General features: G+C 36.6%; 2 protein-coding genes and 1 pseudogene across 3 annotated transcripts in view; 2 read left to right on the forward strand and 1 right to left on the reverse strand.

Moving 5' to 3' along the window:
- slc5a10 (solute carrier family 5 member 10) overlaps positions 1-7,994 on the forward strand; it is a 41,999-nt gene extending 34,005 nt beyond the window's left edge. The window contains exons 10-15 of the mRNA XM_053476861.1: positions 52-159; positions 435-585; positions 675-843; positions 5,295-5,510; positions 5,945-6,035; positions 7,786-7,994. Coding sequence (XP_053332836.1) covers positions 52-159; positions 435-585; positions 675-843; positions 5,295-5,510; positions 5,945-6,035; positions 7,786-7,982 — 932 coding nt within the window. The 3' untranslated portion in view covers positions 7,983-7,994. The remainder of the gene's footprint in view (positions 1-51; positions 160-434; positions 586-674; positions 844-5,294; positions 5,511-5,944; positions 6,036-7,785) is intronic.
- Positions 7,995-12,397: 4,403 nt separating this feature from the next.
- Positions 12,398-20,118, reverse strand: grapb (GRB2 related adaptor protein b). 2 transcript variants are annotated; one of them, XM_053477332.1, is made up of 6 exons: positions 20,041-20,118; positions 19,030-19,127; positions 18,160-18,279; positions 14,191-14,359; positions 13,392-13,573; positions 12,398-12,534 (listed from the first exon to the last, which is right to left on the reverse strand). In XM_053477332.1, the coding sequence occupies exons 1-5, from the start codon at positions 20,116-20,118 to the stop codon at positions 13,394-13,396; spliced, it is 645 nt and encodes a 214-aa protein (XP_053333307.1). In that variant the 3' UTR covers positions 12,398-12,534; positions 13,392-13,393. The 2 variants fall into 2 exon arrangements, with proteins under 2 accessions (XP_053333307.1, XP_053333308.1); XM_053477333.1 differs by lacking the exon at positions 20,041-20,118 and having other exon boundaries at positions 19,044-19,154.
- A 156-nt stretch (positions 20,119-20,274) lies between these two features.
- Positions 20,275-27,094, forward strand: part of LOC128506378 (transmembrane protein 94-like) — a 29,423-nt pseudogene continuing 22,603 nt past the window's right edge.

Raw genomic sequence — 27,094 nt, forward strand, 5'->3', positions numbered from 1 at the left:
CTGAGGCCTGTTTGTGTGTGTGTGTGTGTGTGTGTGTGTGTGTGTTCCCAGATTCAGTGGGCTGTGTGGATCCTGAGGAATGTATGAAGGTGTGTGGCGCGGAGGTCGGCTGTTCCAACATCGCTTTTCCCAAACTGGTCATCGAGCTCATGCCCAGCGGTATTTAGATCAGTTTTTTTTTTATGTTTATGATGTTGATATTTTCCATCCTGGAACTTGTTTCATGTTCGCAACACGAGATTTAACATACCTATAAATTAGTGCATTGTGATCTGTACCATGTGCCATTCATGCAATAAATCAAAAATTGTATCCTGTGGTGTACGAGTAACTCTGCTCCATCACATCACTGATTAGTTTCCTATAACACCACACCTCTTCGGGTTTAACTCCTTTACAACCACAGCCCCTGGGGTAACTCATGTGTGTTTCAGGTCTGCGCGGTTTGATGATCGCGGTGATGATGGCCGCCCTGATGTCCTCGCTGACCTCCATCTTCAACAGCAGCAGCACTCTGTTCACCATGGACATCTGGAAGAAGTATCGCAGAGGGGCGAGCGAGAAGGAGCTGCTGCTAGTCGGAAGGTTGTGGGCTTCGAAAAGCACTGTAGGATTCCGGTTTCCGATTGTTCAGAAGGTGATTTATATTAACATGTTTAATCGCACCGTGGCAGGATCGTGACGGTGATCCTTGTGGTCATCAGCGTGGTTTGGATCCCGATTCTCCAGAGCGCCAACAGCGGACAGCTCTACGTCTACATCCAGTCGGTGACCAGCTACCTGGCTCCTCCCGTCACTGCCATCTTTGTCATGGCGGTGTTCTGGAAAAGAACCAACGAGGCGGTAGGTATACTGTACAGTACACTCAGACACTGAGCTATTTTTATTGTGTTCAGGACTCGAGTGTGTGTTGCGTCAAGTGAAGGAGTTCTGATTTATTGTCACCACAAACCATCTGAAAATGCTTAAAGGCAAGAAAAGAGATAAATGGAGAAAAAACCTGTCCAGAAATGACACGAGGAATGTAAATATCATCCGCTGTCAAAAGTCTAAAGGTTCAGCGAGAACAACGTTGTGTTGTGTTACGGACCAAAACATACAACTACAGTATGTTCTTACTCCATGTTACTAGAGTCACGTCCGGTCAAGAACTTAAAATTATTTGTAAGAATATCTGATGAGAATCAGGTAAGTAAAGACGATTTACGAACATTTTATTTATCGCGTCTTTATAACATCCGTGCTTTGCTTAGATTTTAGAGGTTTTTTATCCAGTTTATGTTAAAAATTTATGCATTTAAAAATATTTAATAATTTTTACTAACACACTGAGTGAATTTGGTTTCATTAATTTAAAGCTGGCGAGGGAACGATAGTCAATAAAACACAACTACGCTAAACACAACTAAACTAAATAGTTTCCGGAGCTACACACGGCTAGGAAATACAACGAGTCGTTTATTAATAACATAAAAATTTATAATCGTCGGTACGTCTTGCTGTTGTGTAAGAGTAACAAAACAGTTTGGGGTGGTTACAGTAACTCCACTACATCACACCAGTTAATAGAGTTTGTGGGCGTGGCGTCTGGTGTTTTTTCCTATTAATAGAAGAAACAGTTACATACAACTTCAAAATCTGAAAAAAAAAAAAACCTGGTGTTTGATTTACGTGACATGGTCGATTAGCAAAGCCAGCTTCCTGTATTAGCTATGTTCACTATTTTAATACATGTTTAACGAGAAGTTTCAGTTTGTTTGACCAAAACTGCAGCCACATTGCAAACTTACATAGAAAGTGTGTCATCACAGGATTGCATACAGCGCTATTTTTAAACGCTGACTATGCAGCATTGGCTAATATCTCGCATTGGCTAAGACCACCTCTGTCTGATCTTTGTGGCCCTTTGTTTTAACCGTGACACTTTTCCCATCCTCTCTCAGCTGACTAACCACAAGCTCCGGGGATTCGAGCCAGAGCGCACTTTTGCAGCCAGCTAATGGGGAAGCAGATGTTACAAGGCTCAGTGTGTGTTCGTGTCTGGTGTGTAAATAAGAGGAAGAGATCATCAACCACTGAGTCACTGCTCAGCCCCGCCCACTAATACCATCAGCAAACAGCGGGTCACAAGTTCCTTACCTTACGTGGGAACAAATAACATCCTTGTCATCTTAAGCTTGGTTCGGTGAAATGCGACACCATGAGAAACCACACAGTGTGTCAGCCTCATCACCGTAATTAACACAAGATGTGCGATCGAATGACATTTGACCTTTAGAGAGGCGCTCTCCGTGCGTTCCGTGATGCCCGAATTTGTTTAATTTCACCTCAAATCTTTTATCTGTCTCAGAATTGAAAGTTCAGTTTGTTGTGTTTGGGTCCGGATCGGGTATTTAAATTTGAACCACGAGTTTGTGGTTGGGAATTTATGTAAAGCATGCAGAGGGGAGATTCCACCGCTACTTACTGTACGTCCGGCACAAACGCCTGAGGCACACGTAGGCACAAGAAAATAAAAATAAACTAAATGCACGTCTCCAAGGGGTGATAATGGACGAAGAATCAACTAATTTAATAATACAATTATTATAATCAGAACGTCCTGATGTTTTTAATTTCCATCTGTCCAGTCACACCTGATGTTCCAGAAGATCCATAAAATTTGTCCTCATTTATGTTGTAGCAGCTTGAATTCTCTCTTGCATGTAGCCTTTAAACCTCAGAACATTTTAACCAGTTTTTGTTTTACTGTTTTTTTAAGAAACATAAACAGGGCTCAGAATTCTGCGGTATATAACGACATGTCCTTCTTATCAGCACAACCTACAGTAGGCAAGATGATGAACTGAATTTTAGTTTATTTTAACCAACTGTACAAACGCACACGATGGAGCAAATCATAAAAAATAAAAAAAACAGTTTACAAGCAAAGAAATAGCTCAGATCCACGTGATCACGTGTTTGTATGGTTGGTTTTGGGTGTGTCTTTGACCAAAAAATAATAGTAATTTGTGATTGTTTTAACTTTTGTTCTACCTGACGTATCAAAAAACCCAAATACATAGTTCAAAGTTTGAAGCCTCCCAGTTAACACACACCAGCAAAACTCCTATTTAAGCTTTAAATTTTTTTTTTTAATACTCTAAAAAAAAATTTTTTTAATTTTTTTTAATCGTCATTGACCTGTGCTGTGTTGCGGCACGGATCTTTGCCGCTTCTGTTTAAGGATTTTAATATGAAATAAATAAATAAATAAATAAATAAATAATAATAATAATAATAATAATAATAATATGTTATTGAGAAAGTGCAAAGCATAAACTTTTTTGTAACCTCTACCGTCACTAACACTGGAGACTCCTTCCTTAAAAGTTCAATAAATGTCTCCTCAAATGGAACTTCACCATCTTAAAACATAGACCTTCTGTATTTCATTCAGCTGAATATGTTTTAGTAAATTAGAGATTGATTTGGTGTTAATTTACATCTTTTTTTTTTTCTGAAATCAGCCGTGATATCATACCCTGGAGTAAAGCAGGCTCAGGGATGATAAAGAATCCCCTCTCTCACCTGAAACCCTCACGGTGGCAAAAATGAGCGAAGCTTTCCAAGCGCTTGCAGAATGCTCACGGGGGAAAAACCTGTTTATTCAACTGAAAAACATTATAACATTCCAGTAATGAGGGGAAGAACAGGCTTACACCAGGGTGGGGTGTTTTCTCTCTCCAAAATAATCAGATCTTTCAGCCTGGAATGCAGGATGCCCTCGAGCTACAGAAGACACCAGCAGATCTCACTTCTCTGTCACTTTCACAATTTCACAACCCGATTGCGGTTCCAGCTTTACAAACACTCTGTACAATGAATCATCCTCGGAATACCTCGGGCAGGACGATGCCAAAAGGGGCCTTTTTTTTCTTTTTTCATTCAAGTAAATATATCATTTGAGCATTAATAAATAAGTGTAAAATTCTGTCCTTTTTAAGTAATTAATCAGTAAAGATGAGAAAAAATAAATTCAGTTAAGTATCTCGGTTCTTTTGTGTGGCAATTCGTGTATCGTCTGTCATTTTTATTACATTTATTTTTTAGTTAATATTTTTGCATTTAAGGTGGAAATATGCTGCATTTAAGGTGGAAATGTGTTGCATTTAAGGTGGAAATGTTGCATTTAAGGTGGAAATGTGTTGCATTTAAGGTGGAAATATGTTGCTTTTAAAGTGGAAATATGTTGCATTTAAGGTGGAAATATGTTGCAGTTTCTCTATTCTCCTAAATAAATATAGAATCAGGATATTTACAAAATCGTGATACCTGTAGATTCGCGTTACAGACCAAATCTGCATCTAAGTATCGTAATAAAATCGTCTCCCTGGTTATTTCCATCAGTATAAACCAACAAGCTGAACGAATTAGCAAGAATTAATCACATTACAAGCTTAATGTTTTTAAGGTCGATTTGCAAAAGCTACACCAGACCAGAATCTTATATTGACTTTATCATTTTAATTTAATTTTGCTAGAATTATAAATACTTACATACGATATACTACAGACTTCTATACAAACAGCAACACATTATCTCATTTCCATCTTCTTATTATTTACGTTTTTTTCTCACATACTGTAGAGAAGGGAATAATTTAGCTACTACAGACTCTGTGATCTCTGAGAGGAGAGAATTTATTCAGAATCAGTCATGTTGAGAAGTTCTCCCAGATCTCCAGAGTCTGGCTTCTGGAAAGATTTCAAGGTTATTTACATTTTATGAACTGAGCAGTAGACGTAACCCCGGGTAATATCCTCTGCTGTATAGAACACACCTGAACTGACACGCCCGCTTTACGTCCTGTAGGAAAAGTCAGTTTGAGGTGTTTGCACTTTTCTAAAATCTTAAGCCGTGAGCATAAATCACTGTACAGCGTGTTAGAGGAGATGGGGGGGGGGTCTGGATGGGGGGCGTGTAGTATAGAGGTGGCATGATGGCAGAGTGGTTCACACTGTGGCTTCGCTATTCCTGGGTCGAGGGTTCGATTCTCACCTCAGTTCTGTGTGTGTGTGTGGAATTTGCATGTTGTTCCTGTGTTTGAGTTTAACCACATGATTTCCTGCAGGCCTCCCGCCACCCTGAACAGGATGAGCGCTATAGATACTGAGAGAGAGTAATATAAATCTCTGACCCCAGCTTCCCAACTGGGAGAGACAAACATTTCAATTAAAGTCTATTTTTAGCTTTGATTAATAAAGTATTTATTTTTTAACAGTATTAATGAACCCTGTTTGCTGTTCATCAGGGAGCGTTCTGGGGTTTGATGGTCGGTCTGGCTGTCGGTTTCACACGGATGGTTCTGGAATTCGCCTTCCCGCCCCCTCGCTGCGGCGTCTTTGACCCCGCGCCACCCGTCCTGCGCCGCGTACACTACCTGCACTTCGCCATCATCCTCTGCGCCATCACCGTCATCGTCACCGTCGCCATCAGCCTTCTCACACCCCCACCCTCCGAGGAACAGGTACAGTGTTAGAGGGAATGTGTTGAGTAAAGCCATTCGACTCGCTCAGTTAGTCCTCTACGTACAGTACAACAGGGTTAAACAAGAAGCAACACACAAAACACAAATCTTACATGAGTCATTTAAAGGAGCTGGAGTCTGATCTTCTCTAGAGCACATTACAGAAGACTTTTTCTTGATCAAATGCAAACATTCGGTCTAATTATAACGATAAGGATATTTTTATGTAAATATGGAAACCATTAATAAAGAAGAAATGGTTTGATTATTTTTCAGCTATACAGTAGATGACGAAAAAAAATGTGGCTCCAAACATAAACATTGGACATAACAATGAAGTTACTTTATTAAGAGCGCCCCCTTCTGGAGAAGCTACTTTTTTGCTAAACAAAATCGAGTTTAATATTGTTATATGTGTGATTTTGCCAATGTAGATTTATAACCTCACCTGGTGGACCCTCGGACGCACCGCGGACAGGGATATACCTTTACAGAAAGTATCGACACTTACTCGAAGAACAGAGGGTAACAAACACACACACACACACACACACACACACTGATATATCAGAAGCATCTCAAAGAACAAACAGAGCTTTTGTTACTCTATTTTTTTTTTGGTTAATTTTGCTAAAAGAGCGAATAAAACTACACCGTGTTCCGAATTATTACGCAAATGATATCCTTCTAGTCATCAACCATTAGGATATAACTCAAATTTTATTGAACAAACCCTACTAATGATAAAATTGATAAAAAAAATAAAATAAATAAAAACACACTGTTCCAAATTATTATGCACAACAGAGTTAAAACATTTTATAGGCTGTAAAGAACTGAAGGCTTTTGTTGAATTTGCAGCATTATGAGGTCATATTTACTGAAATCAAAAGCTACTTCAATCAAAAACATCCTAACAGGGCATGATATATATCTTAACATAGGACCCCTGCTTGAATTTTTTTGCAGGATGTCAGTAAAGCCTCCCAGAGCTGCTGTTTTGATGTGAACTGCCTCCCACCTTCATAGATCTTTTGCTTGAAGATGTTCCAAAGGTTCTCAATGGGTTTGAGGTCAGGGGAGGATGGTGGCCACATCATGAGTTTCTCATCTTTTGTGCAGCCAATGACACAGAGGTATTCTTTGCAGCATGAGATGGTGCATTGTCATGCATGAAGGTTTTGCTACAAAAGGCACGGTTCTTCTTTTTGTACCATGGAAGAAAGTCAAAAACTCTATATACATTGCCACGGTCATTTTAACACCTTCAGGGACCCTAAAGGTGCCTACCAGCTCTCTCCCTATGATTCCGGCCCAAAACAAGACCCCACCACCTCCTTGTTGACGTCGCAGCCTTGTTGGGACATGGTGGCCATCCACCAACCATCCACTACTCCATCCATCTGGACCATCCAGGGGGACACGACACTCATCAGTAAACAAGACTAGTCGTCATGTATGCCTGGGCCCACTGCAATCGTTTCTGCTTGTGAGCATTGGTTACGGCTGGCTGAATAGTAGGTTTATGCACAACTGCAAGCCTCTGATGGATCCTACACCTTGAGGTTCGCGGAACTCCAGAGGCTCCAGCAGCTTCAAATACCTGTTTGCTCTTTGTAATGGCATATCAGCAGCTGCTCTCTTAATCCGATGAATTTTTCTGGCAGAAACCTTCTTCATTCTGCCTTTATCTGCACGAACCTGTCTGTGATCTGAATCAGCCACAAATGTCTTCACAGTATGATGATCACGCTTAAGTTTTCTTAAAATATCTAATGTTTTTATACCTCGTCCAAGGCATTGCACTATTTGACGCTTTTCGGCAGCAGAGATCCTTTATCTTTCCCGTATTGCTTGAAACCTGTGGCCTGCTTAATAATGTGGAACAACCTTCTTCAGTACTTTTCCTTTGATTGGGTTTATCTGCCAAACTACAGTAATTACCACACGTGTCTGAGATTCATTTCAGTGATCCAAAGAGCCCCGAAACACAACACCATCCATAAGTTTAATTTAAAAACCAAACATTTAATGTTTATGACACTTACATCCAATTTGCATAATAATTTGGAACGCGGTGTAAAGAACCTTTTACTCTGTAATTGCTAAATAAAAATAAGAGGTTGATTGGGATGATTGTTGAATCCCTGCCTCCCATTTTATCGAAGCCCTTTCCTCTACTTTCCCCCTCAAACAGAAAGCAATACTTACACGTGGTATTTCGAAACACAAGGGTTTATTTTCTTTCCTTTTCTCTCTTCTCATTGTTTTTTAGCTTGTGAGTCTGTGCGCAGAGGGAAGTGTGTACGCACTGCCAGCTTTTGCAGTCCTCGGCCAAGTCGTGGAGCTCCCGGGACTCCGCCCCCTGCCATTCGTAGCATCAGGGAAGACCCGTTTTGGTCGCGCTTCTGCTGCATCAACGCTGTTATTCTCATGTGTCTTAATATATTCCTGTATGCTTACTATGCATAACACCCTCTCTCTCTCTCTGTCTCACACACACACACACACACACACACACACACGCACACATCAGCAAAGTTTCAAATGCAAAGACAAAACAGATATTCTAATCCTAAGATTGGATGTTCAACGGTCTGGTTTGTATGATTTTAAGTCCGTGGGTTTATATGACATGTCGCTCAACTGGATTCAGTTAATTGGCTGGTAATTAGCTGATCAGGCAGGTTAGAGCAAGAAACATACCGTGACATGTTCATCCACATACAAACGCTATTGTATACGGTGACCTACATGTACGAGTCCGCTATATAGATATAGATATATAAAACCCCTGACTGAAACAAATCAGATATCCAAATCTAATACAGCTCAGACATGTAAGGAATAAAACACAAGGTGGTGTGCGGTTATGGGAAAATAATTAACCATGGGACAGAGGGATTGAGTGGGAAACGGAGTAACTTTTACAGCAACTTACTAACATTAAAGATTTTTTAAAATCCATTTATAGCAAAATTTAATGTGTGGAATCTCTGCAAAAAAAGTTCTCACTTACACAGTAGCGCAAAATTCAACTTTCACTAGTTTCTGTTTTTAGTCATTTTATTATATATATTTTTTCAACTTACAGTTTAATCAGAAATTCATAACAGAGCTCTAACACTGTAGACTTTTTCCATAAATGTTAAATAAATGTCTCATTAAATTTTATTTTTGATGAGTTGATATGAAGCAGCTGCAGTATAAGTTCCTTAAAATGAGGTGTTGCCATAGAAACTACAAGTTTACCCAAACAAATCCAAGAACTCATCAGCAATATGTTATAAATACAATTAACAAATACAGTGTGATAATAAAGCTAATAATAAGACAAATGTGAGCGTATCGTAACTCTCTGTTCTAAAGATTCGGTCTCAAAATGCTGAAAGTGGAGACTCCTTCCATGCACGATAAGTAAACATCTCCTTATAGAAAGTCTCATCAATACAACATCGACATTTTATTCCTTTAAATCTAGGTGTTATTAGTCGTAGACATCATAGAGAACCAGCTTTTTTAACTAGCTGTTACTAAAGTAACGTTAACGTATCAATCAGAATCCAGAATTTATCAGCATTTTGCATTGCGTAACTGTATTTATTTATTATTACTTAAGGTTTAATGCTGTGTTTTAGCAATGTGCATAAATCACATAATCTGTGATTTATTCTTTTAGCGAACGCCTCATGGGAAAAAAAAAAAAAAAAACGTTTGTCGGTGTGAAGCTGAACTTTACAACCCTACTGAACTTTATCCAACCTGACTTTCAGCATGATTATTAATGAATAGGGAGATTAGATATCTCAGGATGAGGGGAAACAATACTATAGATGGCCTAATCCATGAAATACGTTATATGATCGTTAGAACTGAAAATACAGATTTACTATTGACCACATCAAAGCCCTTTTACCTCAGTGTTTAAATCACTTCCATTTATCTGTTACCTTCTCATAGATTTAATCGACTACAGGTTATAACACGATGCAGAGTTCTTGATTCTGATTGCTAGTAACAGATCATAACAAATAATAACACACAGCAACAGCATGGGATACGTAGGTAGTAACAGCTACAGTAGTAAATCTTATTAGCACCTATAAAAATGCTAGTTGCAGCTTGTAATGTTTTGGAAATGCTACGAGCATTTAGTAACAGCTAGATTATAGCTGCAATAGCTAGTAACAGAAAATAACAGCATTAGCATACTAGAGCAGCAGCTAGTCATAAGTAGGGACATTTAGGAAATGTAGTAACATACAGTAACTGCAATTAAGAGACAGTAATATAGTTGCATAGTGACATAATAACAGCTAGTAAATAATTGTAGCTAATAAAAGACAAGTGCAGCTAATAATGGTCAGTTACATACAGTGTATTGAATAATAGTGGCACCTAATAATAGCTATATATTTATAGTAACCGCTTGTAATAGCCATAAATGCTCAAAGCCTCTAGTAAGTAAAGGTACAGTAACAGCAAGTAATAGAAGGAATTGAGTAGTTATTAATAGCTAGTAAGAACTAGCAAACCGCTAGTAATGGATAGCAACAGCTAGTAAATGTTAATTACATCTAATAACAGCTATTTATTGCTAGTAGCTTGTAACATATGGTAAATTATAAAAGCATCTAGTAACAGATGGTAACAGCAAGTAATAGAAATAAAAGGTAGTAAAAGCTACTAACAGCTGGCAAATATAAGTAACAGCTAAAAACTAGCAATAACAGAAGTAATATAATACAGTTAACGCTAGCAAAAAGAAGTAACAGGCTACAAATATAAAAAGCTGCTAGTAATACTATTCTAGTAGTATTAAAAGCTAGCAGCTAGTAACAGCAAGTACATGCTAGTAACAGTTAGTAACAGACAGAAATGCAATTAATAGATAGAAACTGCTACTGAATGTAATTAGCAACAAATAATAGCTGAACAGATCTATACACTAAAGCTAAATTAAATTGAATTGAACAACTAGTTGCAGATAAACATTATAGATAGTTTCATAAGCTAGTAACATACAGCAAAAGCAAACAACATATACATAGTTACCTACTGTAGTAGCAGCTAGCAAATTTGAACAACAGCTAGAAAAGGACCATAAGAGTGAGTAATATATATATTGTAGTAACAGCTAGGGATAAATGGTAACAGATGGTAAATGTACAGTATGTAACACAGAGTACCAGCTAGTAGCAGACAGTAACAGCAATTAATATAAACATACTGTAATAGTAAGAACTAATAAATGGTAGTATCATTAAAGAAAAAATAGTTAGAGCTAGCAACAGACATTAAAACTTCATTAATAACAGAAACTTCAAGTAACAACTACAAGTAACATAGTAACATATAAAAGTAACAATTGCTAGCAGCTTATAACAGTTAGTAACAGTGAATAATAGAAGGTAACAGCTAGTAAATGTTTGTAGCAGCATATAATAGAAAACTACACACTAGTAGTACCTAGTAACAGAAAGTATTAGATAATGGATAATAACAGCTATTAAAGTTAGTTGCAGCTAATTAGAGGTAGTAACAGTTCATAATGCTATTATGTGTAAGTGAGAACTTGAACTATCCACACTATATACAATCATAGCTAACCTAGTTACAGTAAGTCTGTAATACTGTACTGTATCTGTAAGATGAAAAAAAAAAAACATACAAAGAAAAAATAATAAATACTTTCCAGATAATAACAGTTATGCCATTGGTGATTATTCTCCTATAACACTGTTGTGTGTTATTTCTTGAATACGTAAATCACACAAAATGTCATAAAAATGTTTCAGAGCTTAAAAAATATAATAATTATGGTACACTTTTGAAACCCATGATGTGTTATGAGTCAGTTTTTTTCCAGTAGGTAGAAGAGTGATTTACAGCAACAGATGAAGTCATGCAGGCAAGCCCAAACAAGGCGTATCATCCTCTGAGCATTTCCAAACTGCAAAGCTCTTACTTGTATGTTTTACGTAATGAACTTAAACATTATCCACATAGATTAATCACTTGCCAAAAAAAGTATTAAAGTGCCTTAAGTTTCACTGTTAGACATGGAAATAGAATGAAGTTTACTACAAGAAAATTGTAACTAAGTCTTAATTAATGAATGGAACTTCTTTTTGGAATAAATTCTGAGAAAGTGTGCAGTTCCTAATGTGCCGTTATTGAAGAGCGTGTTTTGTTGTGTTTCTTTATATTGTTGTGTTTTTTGTTTAATTCCATGGAAAAAAGAATTCCATGGAATGGAATAAAGGCAAGAAAAACAAAGCCATTAAAAACCATTAGACAGCACATTTACGTCAGGTGTGTTGGTGTCAGGGTGTGCGGCATCCAACCAGTGCCATCACACAAATATGTGTCAGTTAATGACGGGTGGAGCCACTTGTGATTGACACTGTTGTTTCTTTTTACTTATTGCTTCACGCCTCAGTGGGAATTACACAAAGAACTAACAGGAATTCCACCTTACTGAACCTGGGGTCTAAAAGTCTGAACAGTAAACTCTGTGTTTTACAAGTTTTAAAACATTAAGGACATTCATGTAGGGATTTCTTAAAAAAAGTAATTATGCAAGGAAAGATATTTTTCCCATTTATGCTTAGTTTCTGATGTACAAGGTAACATTTGTTTACAGTTCTGCTAACTGACTAAATAGAACCCCACTACCAAACTCTAAGAAATTTAAAGATTTTCAACATAGAAAATATTTGTTTTTATGTTATAATGACATGCATTTAGTCTTGAAGTAGGGACATGCGTCAATACCACCATCTAGAGTGTATCTAGTGTGTTTACAATAAATAGTGACAAAAAATAAAAACAAACTAACAAAACCTCATATATTTGTATTTGTAAAATTTACAATTTATTTTTAAGTGAGAGAGAAAATTTAATTTTTCATCATCAAAGCAAACTGTTTGAACAACTTAACAGTATACAGTATATGATATACAGAAGATTTTTGTTGTTGATGATGATGTGTTACAAGTTATCTCACAGTTCTTGGGCAACGCTGAAAACCAAGAAATTTTCATCTCTTATTTAAAAAAAAAATGAAAATAAACAAATTTTTCACAGTTCTGAAAAACATCATCTTTAATATCTGGAATATTTTCCATTCAAGATTCAGCCCAATTTCAAGTTTGGGAAAATTGGTCAAATGTATTTTGTTGAACTATTTGAATTATTTGGCACTATAAAATTCTAGAATTTTACATGTTTCGGTTAACTGTGTGTTCCCAATATTTTTCTTTCCATTTTACAGTTTAAACTGTTTGAATTAATAAAAGTAAAAAAAAATCATTAAGAAAATTTCAGATGTTTGAATATACTTAAATAGTAAATTCTGTTGACTTTTTCAAAATATGTGTTTAATGAGCTAAAACATTCTTAATAGGCCATAATGCATACAATAATTTTTACAATATCTTAAGAAATCATACTATGTTATGTTACTGTATATACTTTATATCACTACTGTAACACATTATAAAAAACAAAACTTAATGGAAAACATACAGTTTGGCTTAGTTTACTTACCTCTCCCAAAAAACAGCTTATAATTCATTATAATTTGGTTAGAATATCATGTGTACAGTAGGTACAGTAATCTTAACCTGTTTGTTAAAATGTTTTTTGCCTGGTTCTATAATATGCTAATTTTGCAATTTGTTAACCAGAACTGTAAAGACTGATATATTTTGATGAAACATTAACATTGTGAAAAATATATTCAAGTTTTGTAATGTAACATTTTACTAAAAAGTGAATAAGATTTAGCATAGATATTAAAAATTCACATAAGGTACAGTACATTGTATAATTTATAAGGACTTGTAAATTTTTGATGTTAAAGCTGAACTTTCCAACCTTTACTGATACACTGGCTGGACATATTCGGGAGGGAAGACGCCCACACGACCCCGGCACCTCCCCTTCCAGCAATGAGCATCTGAGCAGTCCAGAAGGGCGATAAAGTCACCGCGCAGGAAACGCAGTTGGGATACATGAGGAGGAGTGAAGTTGTGGAGAGCCTGAGCATGACGTGGCCTCTAAAGGAAGTAAAAAAGTATTTATCATATATATATATATATATATATATATATATAAAAGAAGTGTTTTCTTTCTCTTACACAAAGGCAAGTTTTATACAATTACAGATTTTAGTTTATAGCTACATTTTGTTTTATTGCTGTAGAACATTCTTAAGAGTTACACAGCACTGACACTTGGAACTTCTTCTATTAATGTGTCATAAACAACAACCTTAACTTCAATTAATCAATTCATCTTAGTTAATGTGGTACAAATCCTTTAGAATGAGCTGTTACTATAATTTTGCTTTAAATTAAGTACATTAACATAACTAATTCCTTTAAAGAAAATTAATGAACATTCTCTAACGAATCAGAATCAAGTAACATATGTCGCTTGTCTAAAGTGTTTATTTTATTATGACTACATATAGAAATAACTAATGGGCCAATAAGATATGTGCACAAATACACCTGAGATGTTTGTGTGTGTGTGAGTTTGGGGGATTGGTACTGTAGGTGTATGTGTGTGTGTATGTGTGTGTGTGTATGTGTGTGTGTGTGTGTGTGTGTGTGTGTGTGTGTGTGTGTATGTGTGTGTGTGTGTGTGTGTGTGTGTGTGTGTGTGCTCTTACAGCCAGCAGACTCTCAGGCTCGCGTAAGAAGACAGTCGTTTCTTTGGCGATGCTGTTGTTGCGGTAGAACTCCACCAGCTGGTTGAGTGAGAGGAAAACTTCGTCCCATATAAAGTAGCGCCGCAGTCTGTCCTTCAGGACCTTAAAGTGCTGCACGTGGTCCCCATAACTACACAAACACAAAGTGTGTGTTGAGTGAGGACACTGGTTTCTGTTAGCTATTAGGCAAATATAGATCCTAAGTTCATATACTGTAACCTGATTGTGGATTTGTGAGTGATATTTGAAAATTACTGCTGAGTAGTTTTTAAAGAACCGTGACTTTCTATCTTGTCATTTCAAGTTATTTTCAGTCTACTGTAACAATAGATCGTGCTACTGTAAGTTAACATACCAGAACACTTTATCTTTCAACTATTACTTTATATTTCACATCAACAAATGCACATCTAGAACCCTGTAAGTTTAAATATTTATCTCATTCCCTTATTCCAATCTACACCATGTAAATATACCATAAACGTCAGGTTTGGTAATTTCATTTAAAACTTTTTTATTATTATTATTATTATTTATATCTTACAAGTTTTTGCTTTGTAATTTATTTACATACGTTAATTTCAACTGTGTCTTTTATATTAATGTATTTCAACTGTAATGTTTTTTTTTATGGTTTGTTTAGTATTAAGCACAAAGCGTGTGTGTGTGTGTGTGTGTGTGTGTGTGTGTGTGTGTGTGTGCATGCATGAAGTGTATGTCTGTGCATGTGCATGTTTTCTTGCGAGGTGGTAGATAAAATCTTGTGATATTTGAGACACTCACACTCACACACACACACACACACACCCTTCTCCAGAAAGATTTCTTTTCCCTCCAGGGTAACTGGGTGGATTATACAGGTGTGTGTGTGTGTGTGTGTGTGTGTGTGTGCGGTTTAATATCAGACTCCATGTCTAATGGCTTCATTCTGTAACCGAAAACCACCTGGTTAAATCTGAGGCCCATTCAGTGAAGCAGCGTCAGTGCTGACAGGTTCTGGATTCTGATTGATCGGTAGTGTACGTATATAGTAGAATTTTGATGAATTAGTTTTTTTTTTTAAGAAACTAGAATATTGTTTTATTTCTTGATACTGATAAATCCATTGCTCCGCCTCCAAACACTGCAAGGTTTAGGAATTAAATGTGCACCTTGTTGACCCGCTAACAGTTCCCATACACACACACACACACACACGCTTTGTGCTTAATACTAAACAAACAAAAAAAAACAACATTACAGTTGAATGACATTAATATAAAAGACACAGTTGAAATTAATTGCAGTGACGGAGGAGAAACGTGAACATTTCTAAAGAAAATAGCTGCACCTTCAAAATACTTTTCTCTGTTTTAGAGTTTCTGCTTCATGACTTCCTCTTAAAAACTTGCACACACACACACACACACACACCTTATTTGTCTATATAAATAATTTTCAGTAATTGGTTCTTTAAAATGTTTCTAAAAATTTTATTTAATATTTATAATCAGTAATGATTTGATTGTGAGATGTGTGAGGTTATTCTCGCCATTTCTATGTTGATTATTTACTGATGAATTAGATAAATTTTATGATGTGTTTTATTTGCTAGCAAACAACGTGTCGCTGATTGATACATTACATTTATATCTTGTGTAAAATTCACAAAACAGTATAATCCTTTCACCAGCCTCTGTTTCAAAGTAAAAAAAAAAAAAAGATGTTGTGGAAAACCTGATACAAAGTGCTGATACCGGAGACTCCTTCCTTAAGTTTTGATAAATAAACAATTCTTTAGAGAAAACATCACCACATCAAAAGTGCATCGTTTTTCCCCTGTTAAATAACATGCGTGTTTCTAATCATGTTTCTAGACATGAACATTAACACACTGATGGAGCTGTAATTGCATGTGTGTGTTTGTGTGTGTGTGTGTGTGATTGCCAACAGGAGATGACACGATCAGAGAGTTACTCACACAAACAGAAAGAGTGGGATAATGAAGGTAATGATGTTTTTATAAAGCTAACGGCTCTGGTGTTATTAATCAACTCGTTTCAGGACAAGTGCGAATCTGCGATTGTCCTCTAGTCTAAATATGGAGCTTTAATATCATTTAGAAATCAGAGAAACACTTCAGAACAAAGGACCCCGAGGTCGCAGGTGTATGCATCGTGTGTGTGTGTGTGTGTGTGTGTGTGTGTGTGTGTGTGTGTGATGAGAAGTAAGATGTACTGTATAAGCTCTCTTTATAAACGTAGTCACATACCATTTAGTTACATTTAGTACATTATTGTTATTTTTTTGAAGGATGATTTATACTGTATATGTTAAAGTCTTTGCATTTACTGTATAGTATAAGTATTATTACTAATAATATAATAATCATAAATATAACAGTTTTGTATTATAAAACACTTTTGTTTTACCTTATTTGATAATAATTCACAATTAATTAATTAATTAATAAACATTGAGAACAGGCTGAATTGAAGGAAATACAAATTTATTTTAATAAAGTTTTGTTTTAAAATATCAGTCATGTTAAGCATGTTATTATTAGTAGCGTAAGCGTAATATTAATCTATGTGTATGAGCACAACAACAAAACAACAACAAAAATAAATTTATGAACAACAATAATTTAATAATATTTAAAAAAATGTAGATAATGCTAAAATAACCATATAAAAAACAACAATAGACACAGCATATTACCAAATAAAAAGATTTTTTACCAGATTGGAATAAGATTTGACCACAACCTAAGACCATGTGTGATAGATAAGCGCTTCTAAACACATTTTAATACTTTAAGAGATTCGAATGTGGTCAAATGGGCGGGGATGTACTGTAAATGGAGAAGAGCAAAAAGTATGAGAGGGTGTATACTGTAGGTTCTGAGTGTTAAGGTGAAGGAGAGATCTCAAAAAAGTGAGGAGGAGTGTTTTAACCTCGATGCGGTTTTTGATGAGGAGCCAGTGGAGGCATGAAAGAGAAAGTACGGAGGTGACGTGACGCCTGTAGGGAATATGGGTTATGACTCAGGCAGCAGAACTCTTGAAACTACAGTAATCTATGACTGATTGGGTGAGAAGGACGGCGGTTTGTGGGATAACAGATTGTCAGGGCTGAGCAATGCTACAAAAAAAAATATGGAAAGAACATGATTTCGAGATGTTCTTAATATGGGGTTCAAAAGATAATGTGCTATTAAATATAAGCTCCAAGTTCTGACCTGGGAAGATGTAGAAACTGCAGAACTACTGTACCAGTTAAATAGAAAGAGGGACACTATTAGACTATTAGGAAGAGTAGATTTTATGCAGGTAGCTGGTGAGACAGAAGAGTATAAAAGGTCAGAGTCAGGCTTTGTGGACATGCAAGTGTTGGAATCAACTAAATAGCAATGCAAATTTATAATGAATTTTCTGAAAATGTGACTATGGGGAAATGATCGATTTAGAAACAGAAGGGGGGGTAGAACAGAACCTTGGGGAACACCGCTGCTGACAGGGAGAAACTAAGACTTTTTTTGTTGAACATACCAGGTATGGCATAAGAGTTTTAAGGGATGAGGTGACAGGGATGCCAATATTAGCTAAATGGTTAAAAATAAAATTATGTGCAAGTGAGTATCAATGATGCACTCCAGTCAAGTAGGATAAGGAGAGTTAGAAATCCAGCATCAGAACATCATTAGTGACCTTTTTCTGTACTATGATTAGGATGAAACTGAAATGACTGTGCCATGAGTGTCCCAAAGTTGCGCATGAACCTGTACGGCAAGTGCTTTTTCCAGAATTTTCAAAACGCAATAAAGAATTAATTAATAACCAACAAACAGCTTGTTCTCCAAAGCACATATAAATATTCTAATACAGTAAGTTGACCTGCATTTTTTATATATTCACTCCACACTGTGTATATATATGTGTGTGTGTGTACCTGACTGACACAGAGAATTCCCCTGGTGTACTCTCACTTTCCCGGATGAGAAACGCTCCACTTTCCAGCGGTCTCAGTCGGCTTTCTGCTGCCAAGCGAGAAATTCTTCCTACAAACCACCTACATTAAACAAAAGACCAGCGATCAGAACGCCAGTGCAGTCGTGGTGCGGTATCCCACTAGGGCTTGGGGCTCTATAGAGTGATTACAGTTAACAAAATGGGAACTGCAACAAAACAAACACTAATAGAGGTCCACTGGGGTGGGAATCACGTTGCCCCATGCTCTGAAGGGGGCAGCAGGCAGGGCAGTTAATAACCGGGTTGCTGGAAACAAAGCAGGTTGTTAAGCGGGTTGTTCTGTAAACAAGTGTAAAGTCTAAGAGCAGTCTTTAATGTAGATAAGATATCTCTAAAAAGGAGTGGATAGGGTTTGTAAATGAGAAATGCATGTGCTCCGTGGTGACTTACCCAAACCCTAAGAAAAAAAAAAAAAAAAAAAATAGGCTCTCTTTTCCAGTTTCTATGAATTCTGTCGTTGGTGTACTTTTTTAGATGCTAAAAATCATGCTGGAATCTGACAACCCTGATCTTTCATCTCTCTTTAGGAAAACTTTGCTCAACTCTATGTGTAACGCTGCCTCGGTGTGATCGATACTTGTTTTTTTTTTTTGTTTTTTGTTATAAACAATAACATCCTGCTTCACTTAAATCACTGCTGGTTCCATTCCCGAAACATCTGACCCATTATTAGATGATGAAAAGGAAGGATGATTGCATGAATGTGAGGCTTTTTTTTTGCACTATTCCACACAAACACACAAAACACTCATACATTCATTGATATTCATCTTGAATACTTGATACTTACGGATGAGACCTTACATTAATATAATTTTTGGGTACGAAGCCTTTCCGTCCTGAAAGTTCGGCTGTGTACCAGTTTGGATCTTCATCCATGTTCATCACCTGGAAAAAGCTTTTATTTAGTACAAGGTCATTTCCTGGACAATTCTACTTCTAAAATGAGAACTAGGTACAAAACTAAATTTTTGCAACAAATGAAAGTTAGATCTTCTACAAACTAATCAAGTGATTATGGCCTCCTTTAGCTTTTATATACTGATATACTGTCTATATTACAGCAAAATAATAAGCTCATACAAAACGTTTTATTGTTCAAACTACATATTTAACCTTAGTGTAAGTTTGGCCCGTAGTTTAAATGAGTCAGGGATAATTTAAATTCCAGCATATCTCACGCCAATGATCAAATATATAACTTTTGAAATGATTTTTTAAGCAAAAATAGTCTTTATGATGAATGAATGCATTTATTGACTTGCGAACAAAATGTCTTTATATGATTCAACTAAAAATAAAAAGATTTATCCTTAATTAAATATTCTCATGCTAGTATTTTAGAAGTATGTTTAATTAGCTCTTCATATCACACGTAAAATTTACACGATATACACCTACGTTATCAGGATTTGTGCATTTATACAAACCTTTGTTAATGTTACATTTCCTTACACTAGTTCCGGTTCTCGTGTACTTTATAGCAGCCATATACGTCCTTCCCATCATCATCATCAGTTCTTCTATTTTGTCGTGGTATTGAGAAATCACATAAAATCTTTTATTTGGAAAATGCTTTAAAAATGTTACAGCTTTGCCTCTGACTGTAACAAAGCGCTGACACTGGAGACTCCTTCCATAAATATTTGATAGAGAAATCATTAACTAAATATCTAAATATCTATCTAAAATATCTAAATAAATATATCAGAAACATCTTCCGACCAATCAGAATCCAGAATTCTTGCTATTATAAGAAATTATTATAAGGAAATGCACACACACACACACACACACTCACCTTCAGGATGTCACCCTTGTGAAAACTGATCTCATCACATTCTGTTGCTTTGAAGCTGTACAGCGCTTCAGCCTCCATCAGATGGTGAAAGACAGAGAGGAGGACAATGAATGGTGTGTGTGTGTGTGTGTGTGTGTGAGAGAGAGAGAGAAATGAGAGAGGACGTAGAGGGGATGGAAATTAAAATAATAAAACACTGAACTAAACGAGGTTAAAGAGACAGAGACAGCGAGGATGGATGAGCAGTGTCCTCCTGAGCGAGTGATGAAAAATTGAAAAGTGGGAGAGAGAGCATGGAGCAAAGAGAGAGAGAGAGAGAGAGAGAAATGGGATGTCTGCCATGAAAGAGCCTTAATCTTGTTTGTTTGTGTGTTTGTGTGTGTGTTCAAATTATTACTTACTGTGTTAAATTATTAGTTAAATTAGTAATTAATAAAACAATCCAAAGGATCTACCTACAAACAAATTGTGTGTGTGTGTGTGTGTGGGGGGGGGGGGGTGCAGTTATTAAATGCTATGTGTTAGCTCATAGTCACCACATTACAAAGAGCTTAATCAACACACACACACACACACACACACACACACATAGTTTGGCATAAATACAACTAATTAGTCTTATGCTACATGTAAACCTCACCCTAACAGCCTGTGGTTATTTCTATGCTTACAGGGACATTTGGTCCCCACTAGCGTATGAAGCCTCAATCAGGGGAGAAATCAGATCGAGGACGCAATCAAAGGGATTCACTTCACATATTGATTATGACTTCAATCCAGCTGCTGCTTTTATACATAAAAGCCATCAGACGGTTCTGTGTGAACAAAAACTCATTAAAAATATTAAACTGTACTTTGCATACTTTTTTATATTCTTCTATTCATAGTTGAAACACCCCATCTTCCAGCCTTACATTTTAAAATTGAAATAAATCATTGAGCTATTTATGAGAATGTACAAAAGGACCTCACTAATTATTGTGGCATGTTTCTATAATGATGCCAAAATTTTCTCCCCATAAAGTGTTTATGCAAATGAGATTTACGTATATATGCTTTGCAAGGCCACAGTGATGTGGTGGCCTTGCCTTTTACCACTGTGGTCCTGCAACCTTTGGGTTGAGAGTTTGATTCTTACCTCAGGTCAGTGTGTGCGGGAAGTTTGCATGTTCTCCCTGTGCTTCTTACTGGTACTTTAGTTTCCTCCTATAGTCTAAAGACATTCCAAAAATTCTAATTAGTGTTTCTATAGATGGCCCATAGTGAGCGAGGAGCGATTATAGATTTGGGAGCACGCCCTTCACAGGCGTGCGCCATGACACCCAGCTTGTGCCTAAGACCCCTGGGATAGGCTTTAAGCCTCTCGTGACTCTGTAAGGATAAGCGTGATAGAGTATGAGAGTAAATGGTAAATTGATTATTTTATAATTCATATATTCCTAAAATTCAAAATTGTTTAGTTTCATAAACAAGAGATGAAAAACAAACAGCAAAATATTCCCCAATGCCAAAGATCTAGTATGATGCTAACATAATCATGGTGACTAGTGATCAACAGTTAGCATTATGCAAAGAAGCTTTAATCTTCTGATTCGTGGTGTAATTAATGAATTAATGAATTTTAAAGTACTCTGGGATTATCATTTGACACAGCTCTGTCTTAGCTTTATTCCGAATTTACCAGTGTTCTACAGGAACATCAGTGCCCCAAGCGAAATGGTCACTGGAAAGCAAGCTTGTTTTTTCAACGTATTATAGACAATTACACAAAACATTATTGGACCCAACATAAAGGCCTGGGGTACACCATGTCAAATTTGTTTTTTAATAAAAAAAATTTTATTTGTTTGTCTGTTTTGTTGTATTTATAGCTAATGTTAAAGTCTCCCTCCTTATAATTGTTTCTTATTTCTAACTTTAAGTCTTAACTTTCTAAATACACCTGTTTTCATCTTTTTAGGATGACTGGCGAAGATGTTTTTTGCACGTTCCATGCATTGGTCTAGTCTACATTGGCCAGGAGCTTTACTTATCACCCTTTGTGCAGCTTGCTTAATCACATGCCACACTTTTGATCAAAGCAGGTTAGATCCAATCACAATGGACATAGGATACATTAACATCCAGGGAACAAATGCCTCAAATGCTTAAGCCATTCACTTAAAAGAGGCCATCAATGAAATTGTTTGTTGGTCTGCTGTGTTTGTTTGATCTGGTCTGTATCATGTTAATTTTTGGTCTATTTTGACCAGGTAACTTTTTTTTTCACCCCAAAATTACCTTTACACTCACATCCAAGTACTGAATTAAAATTTATTTAGGAAAATAAAATAAATGTAGGTCAAGTCTGTACTGTAGAACTGTATCAATTGAATTCCCCGGGAGATAAAGGGGTTCCCTTTTGAATCTTGTTCCTTTCTGGATTTTTTCCCCAATCTCCCCATTTTTATATATATATATATATATATATATATATATATATATATATATATACACACAGTTTATATGAATTCCACAAGAAAACAAAGTGCTCTAGAAAACATAACCAAAGGGTAGCAAAGAACAACTACCAAGTTCTCTCAACAAACTCAACAAGCTGATAGCAAGCTGTTGCCAAAACAAATTCAGTTGGGGTTGTGGCATAGTGGTTAACACAGTGGCCTCTCATCTCCAGGGTCGAGGGCTGGATTCCTGGCCTCTGTCTGGTACGTTTCCTCCGGGATGTACACTGCCTTGTGCCTTAAGTCCCCTGTGAAAGGTTCCAGACCTCCCACGGCCCTGCACTTAATAAGCACTATGAAAACAATGGTCTTAACATTTGGTAGAGAATAACAATGACATATCAAACTTGCTCATCTTCATTGATTTTGTATTTTGTTTTTCTTATCCATCCTAATGTTATCAGTCATTTTAATATTGATAGAATCTATAAAATTATACCATGCTCTCAGCCTCTGTTTTTCCATTACTGACATTGAATGTGGTTTATACAGAGACTTTCCTTTTTCTTCTTCTAGCACAGACCTTTTTCTGTGTTAGACAATGAACACTATACAGTGCAGACCTTATTAGAGAGAGGTCCCGCTCCTTTAGCTTTGGTCAGTCTGCAATTTAATTTCTCCTTCAGAGCTAATTAGAAATTGTTGCAGGAAAAACAACAACTTGTATATCCTGTAAAGCTGTACATTTCCTAGCTGGTGTTCTGTGATGTTCATCCTGAAGTCATTTACTCCTTTTATACTAGAGTAGCATATCACCAAATACAATGTTTTATTAAGTTAAAGAAAAAGCTGTATTATAGAATCTTAAACACTTATAGATTAATAAGATAAAATAATTTTAAAAAAACAGCTCGTCATGTTACTGAGAAACAACAAATACTGGAAGCTTCTCAGTCTTGAAGGTTTAAGAAAATGACCTTGTATTAGACTCTGTTTGCTAAACTACTTAGTAATGTGCTGGAATCGACTCAACCCTGCGTTCCAGGACGGCGCAGCCAAAGTGTTCATAACTTTGGTAGCCACAGGAATTTAAAACACAGGGATCCGGGTCAAAGTTTTTAGGTGAGAAATCAGAGCATTGGATTGTAGATACTTCATAGGCAAATCATAAACATTGATGTAAGTTCCTAGACTGTGTTGGCGATTACTTTGTAATTGTTAGTATGTTGCACCATTTGATAGCTATTGCGTAACCAATTTATGATTAGTGGCATGTGCGTCAAGCCGAGAACCCTGGAGAATTTTAGACCAGGACAATTCACTGTGCACTCAAGAACGTTGTATATTAAAACCTCCAAATTTAAGTATGCATGATTGACCAAAGTGATTCTCATACTAAAGGGTTTCTCCCCTGTAAACTAGGTGGTGTTGTTGGTGCTTAACACACTGCGCTACATTCTGGGAGCTCCTGGAGTAGGACCATGGCATGTTACACTACTTCAGCTGCCAGTAACGAACACACACACACACACACACACACACACACACACACACACAGTCCATTATAACAATATTCTATGACTTATGCTTTATTATGCATTATAAAGCCTACTCTTTGAGTGCACCTCTCACTTTCTGTAGGTGAATGCAATTAATTAATTATATCCTGAAGGTAAATTGTCTTTAAAAAGTTAGGCATGTAAACATTTCGTAAAAAACATCATTTTAAATCTTAAATCCTAAATCCTGATTCTGATTGGTCAGCTGCTGTAAAGTAAGAACAGTAACAGTCTTTTACTCTATTTATGCACTTTCTGTACCACCATGAATGCTTATCTAAAGTTTATGGAAGGAGTCGTCAGTGCCGGAGGTGTAACTCAATGTTTTGGTATAAATTTGTTTGTATTCAGTGAAAAAAACATTCCTGTAGATTTTGACAAACAGGAAGCGTGGAAGCGGACGTGCGACACGTTTTTTTCCGTGCTTTTCTCAGCACTCACACAGCGAGTCTCCTGCACAGTCTGGGCTCTGTCACTGTAAGTGTGTGTAGTGATGGAGCTGTGTGATACAGTAGGTAGTATTTTGGCTGCGATTGTGTGGAAAATAAATAAAGCTAAATCTATAATCAAGATCCAAAGGGACATATTATAATAAAGTCATGAGCTTAAGGGTTGAAACAGTAGATCTGTTTAGTCAGGTCAGGTCAGGTCAAGTCAGCTTTTATTGTCATTGCAACCATATACAGTTGAGCACACAGTGAAACTAAAGAGCGTTCCTCCAGGACCTGTACATACAGTACAACATCAATTAACAACATCAATTAACAAATTTAGCTAGCTAAGGCACATAATTAGCTGACTATAAGCTAACACAAAACAAATTGACAACATAAATTAAGAAAAAAAAAGCAATATAAAGTACACATGCAAATGTGCAAGTAAGTGATATATAAATAAAATTGAATTTAATTTAATTTATATAAATCTAATATAATTTAAATTTAAACTTCACCACACATTGTTTATTATTTTCCTTCAACAGCCGAAGTTTTAGTTTCATATTAAGCATATTTTCATTATATATTTAAATATTTAAATTCGATTATATTTTAATTTAATTTACTCTTAATTAAATATTGTGAGTAAAATTAGATTTTCTTTGATATTTTTGTGTGTGTGTGCCCAGCCCTCCCAGCACCATTGTATCTATTTTTACAACCCGCCCCACCCCGCCCCGACTATTAAATAGACATACTACTAGGTATTGTAATTCAAATAAAAACAGCCTTTTTTTTAGCCTGAAAGTGCTTGGAAACATCGCCCTGTAAACTGGGAACAACATATGATTATGAATATGAACAATAAATCAGGTTATATTAATAACAAGATAATGATACACATTTTAAACATTTACAAAGCAGCGTTTGTAATGTAGGCTAAACTATTTTTTATTTTAGATTTGTACAGGGCAGGCCTACAGTTTACAGCCTACGCTAAATAACTACTGACATATTTTTTCATTTATCACACGGAAATGTTTATTTAGCGTTTTTACGTTCGCTGTGCAAAAAAAGAATGCGAAAACATTAGATTTAGCAGCCTGACCTTTTTTCTTTTAATGATGTAAATTCCTGACCTCAATTTCTCCCGCACCTCGTCTTCCATCTTCACTTTTATTTGTTTGTTTTTGTTGTGACTGGCAGCGGTAGCTGCTTGGTGCTTTCGTGACTTTCGTGACAAAGTACTTAATAAAATATGAAAATAGATATTCCCAAATATTTAATATAGGCAATAGGAAATTAATAGGGAAGCAACATACATGGATTTTTTATTTCATTTTGTTTTTAATGACCCGCCCCAACCCGCCCCACAAATAAAGTGACAATTTCTTTACCCGCCCCAACCCGACCCGCGGGTTACCCCCGGGGTCCGCGGGTTACCAGACGACCCGCGCATCACTAATATACACATATATTACATTATACTAATATAGAAAAATAAGCTGAAAAATGTGCAATATGTACAAGGTTACGTGTATAAATCGAACAAAATGTTAATTAAAAAAATTAATGTTATGCAAAAGCAAAAGCGCTAAGTATGACCTCGCTAACCAGAAACAAACGCTGTGGGGACCGGCTACACGTCCCCAAAATGACAAATTTAAGAGGTTCTCCTGTACTTGTGGGGCCGTTTGGTAAAAGCTACCAGATATCCCTACTATTATGAGGGACAAAACACACCAGTTTTATGACAATCATTTTAAGTAATTTGTCTTTAAATGATAAATATTCACTGTGTCAAATGGTGCATTGTGGCCTCAGGCTCTGAACTGCTCTCTGAACATAAGCTCCTTTTAATTCCCTATTAACCTGAAAAGCAGCAAAGCCCCATCAAACAAATTACTTTCACATTGTGTGTGTGTGTGTGTGTGTGTGTGTGTGTGTGTGTATAAGGTTCTCTCCTTTGGATCGGGAACCATTCCAACAGAGGATGAGCATGGCTGCCTACTCCCTACCCACAATCCCTTGCACCGTAGAGCCAGAGATGATTGCCCCTCCCCCTGTTTCCGTGCGACGCCTCCTGTTCTCACATCTGATCGTGCTGCTGGTGCACCATGCACACACTGGTGATCTCTCTCACTCACACACACACTCACATACTGTACACATTTTCCTGTTATATGACCTTGGAATGACCTAATAAATGTTATGCAAAACCTAAATCCTTAACTGTACCCTCAGTAATCTAACACAAACAATGTGGGGACCGGTCACATGTCCACATGATGTCAAAACTCTCAAGTACTCCCATACTGTACATGTGGGGACGTTTTGGGGAGAACCGGCAGGTATTCCTATCATTGTGGGGACGTTTGGTCCCCACATGCTCACACGCTTGGTAAGTTATTTCAGGTATGTGGTCTTATCTTAAATTTCAGACATTTTTTCCTGTCTTTTCAGATGCTGTCCTCAGCACGTGCTCTGAATTCTGGGATGGAGAAGATCTCCAGACACTGACAGACTCAGACAGGTCAGGATGACGTGCTGTACAAAACGTGTCTCTACATACAGTTAACACAAGATCTGTGAACGAAAAAATGTAACAAGACAGATC

The sequence above is a fragment of the Clarias gariepinus genome, chromosome 18, assembly GCF_024256425.1.
Source record: "Clarias gariepinus isolate MV-2021 ecotype Netherlands chromosome 18, CGAR_prim_01v2, whole genome shotgun sequence".
Lineage (NCBI taxonomy): Eukaryota > Metazoa > Chordata > Actinopteri > Siluriformes > Clariidae > Clarias > Clarias gariepinus.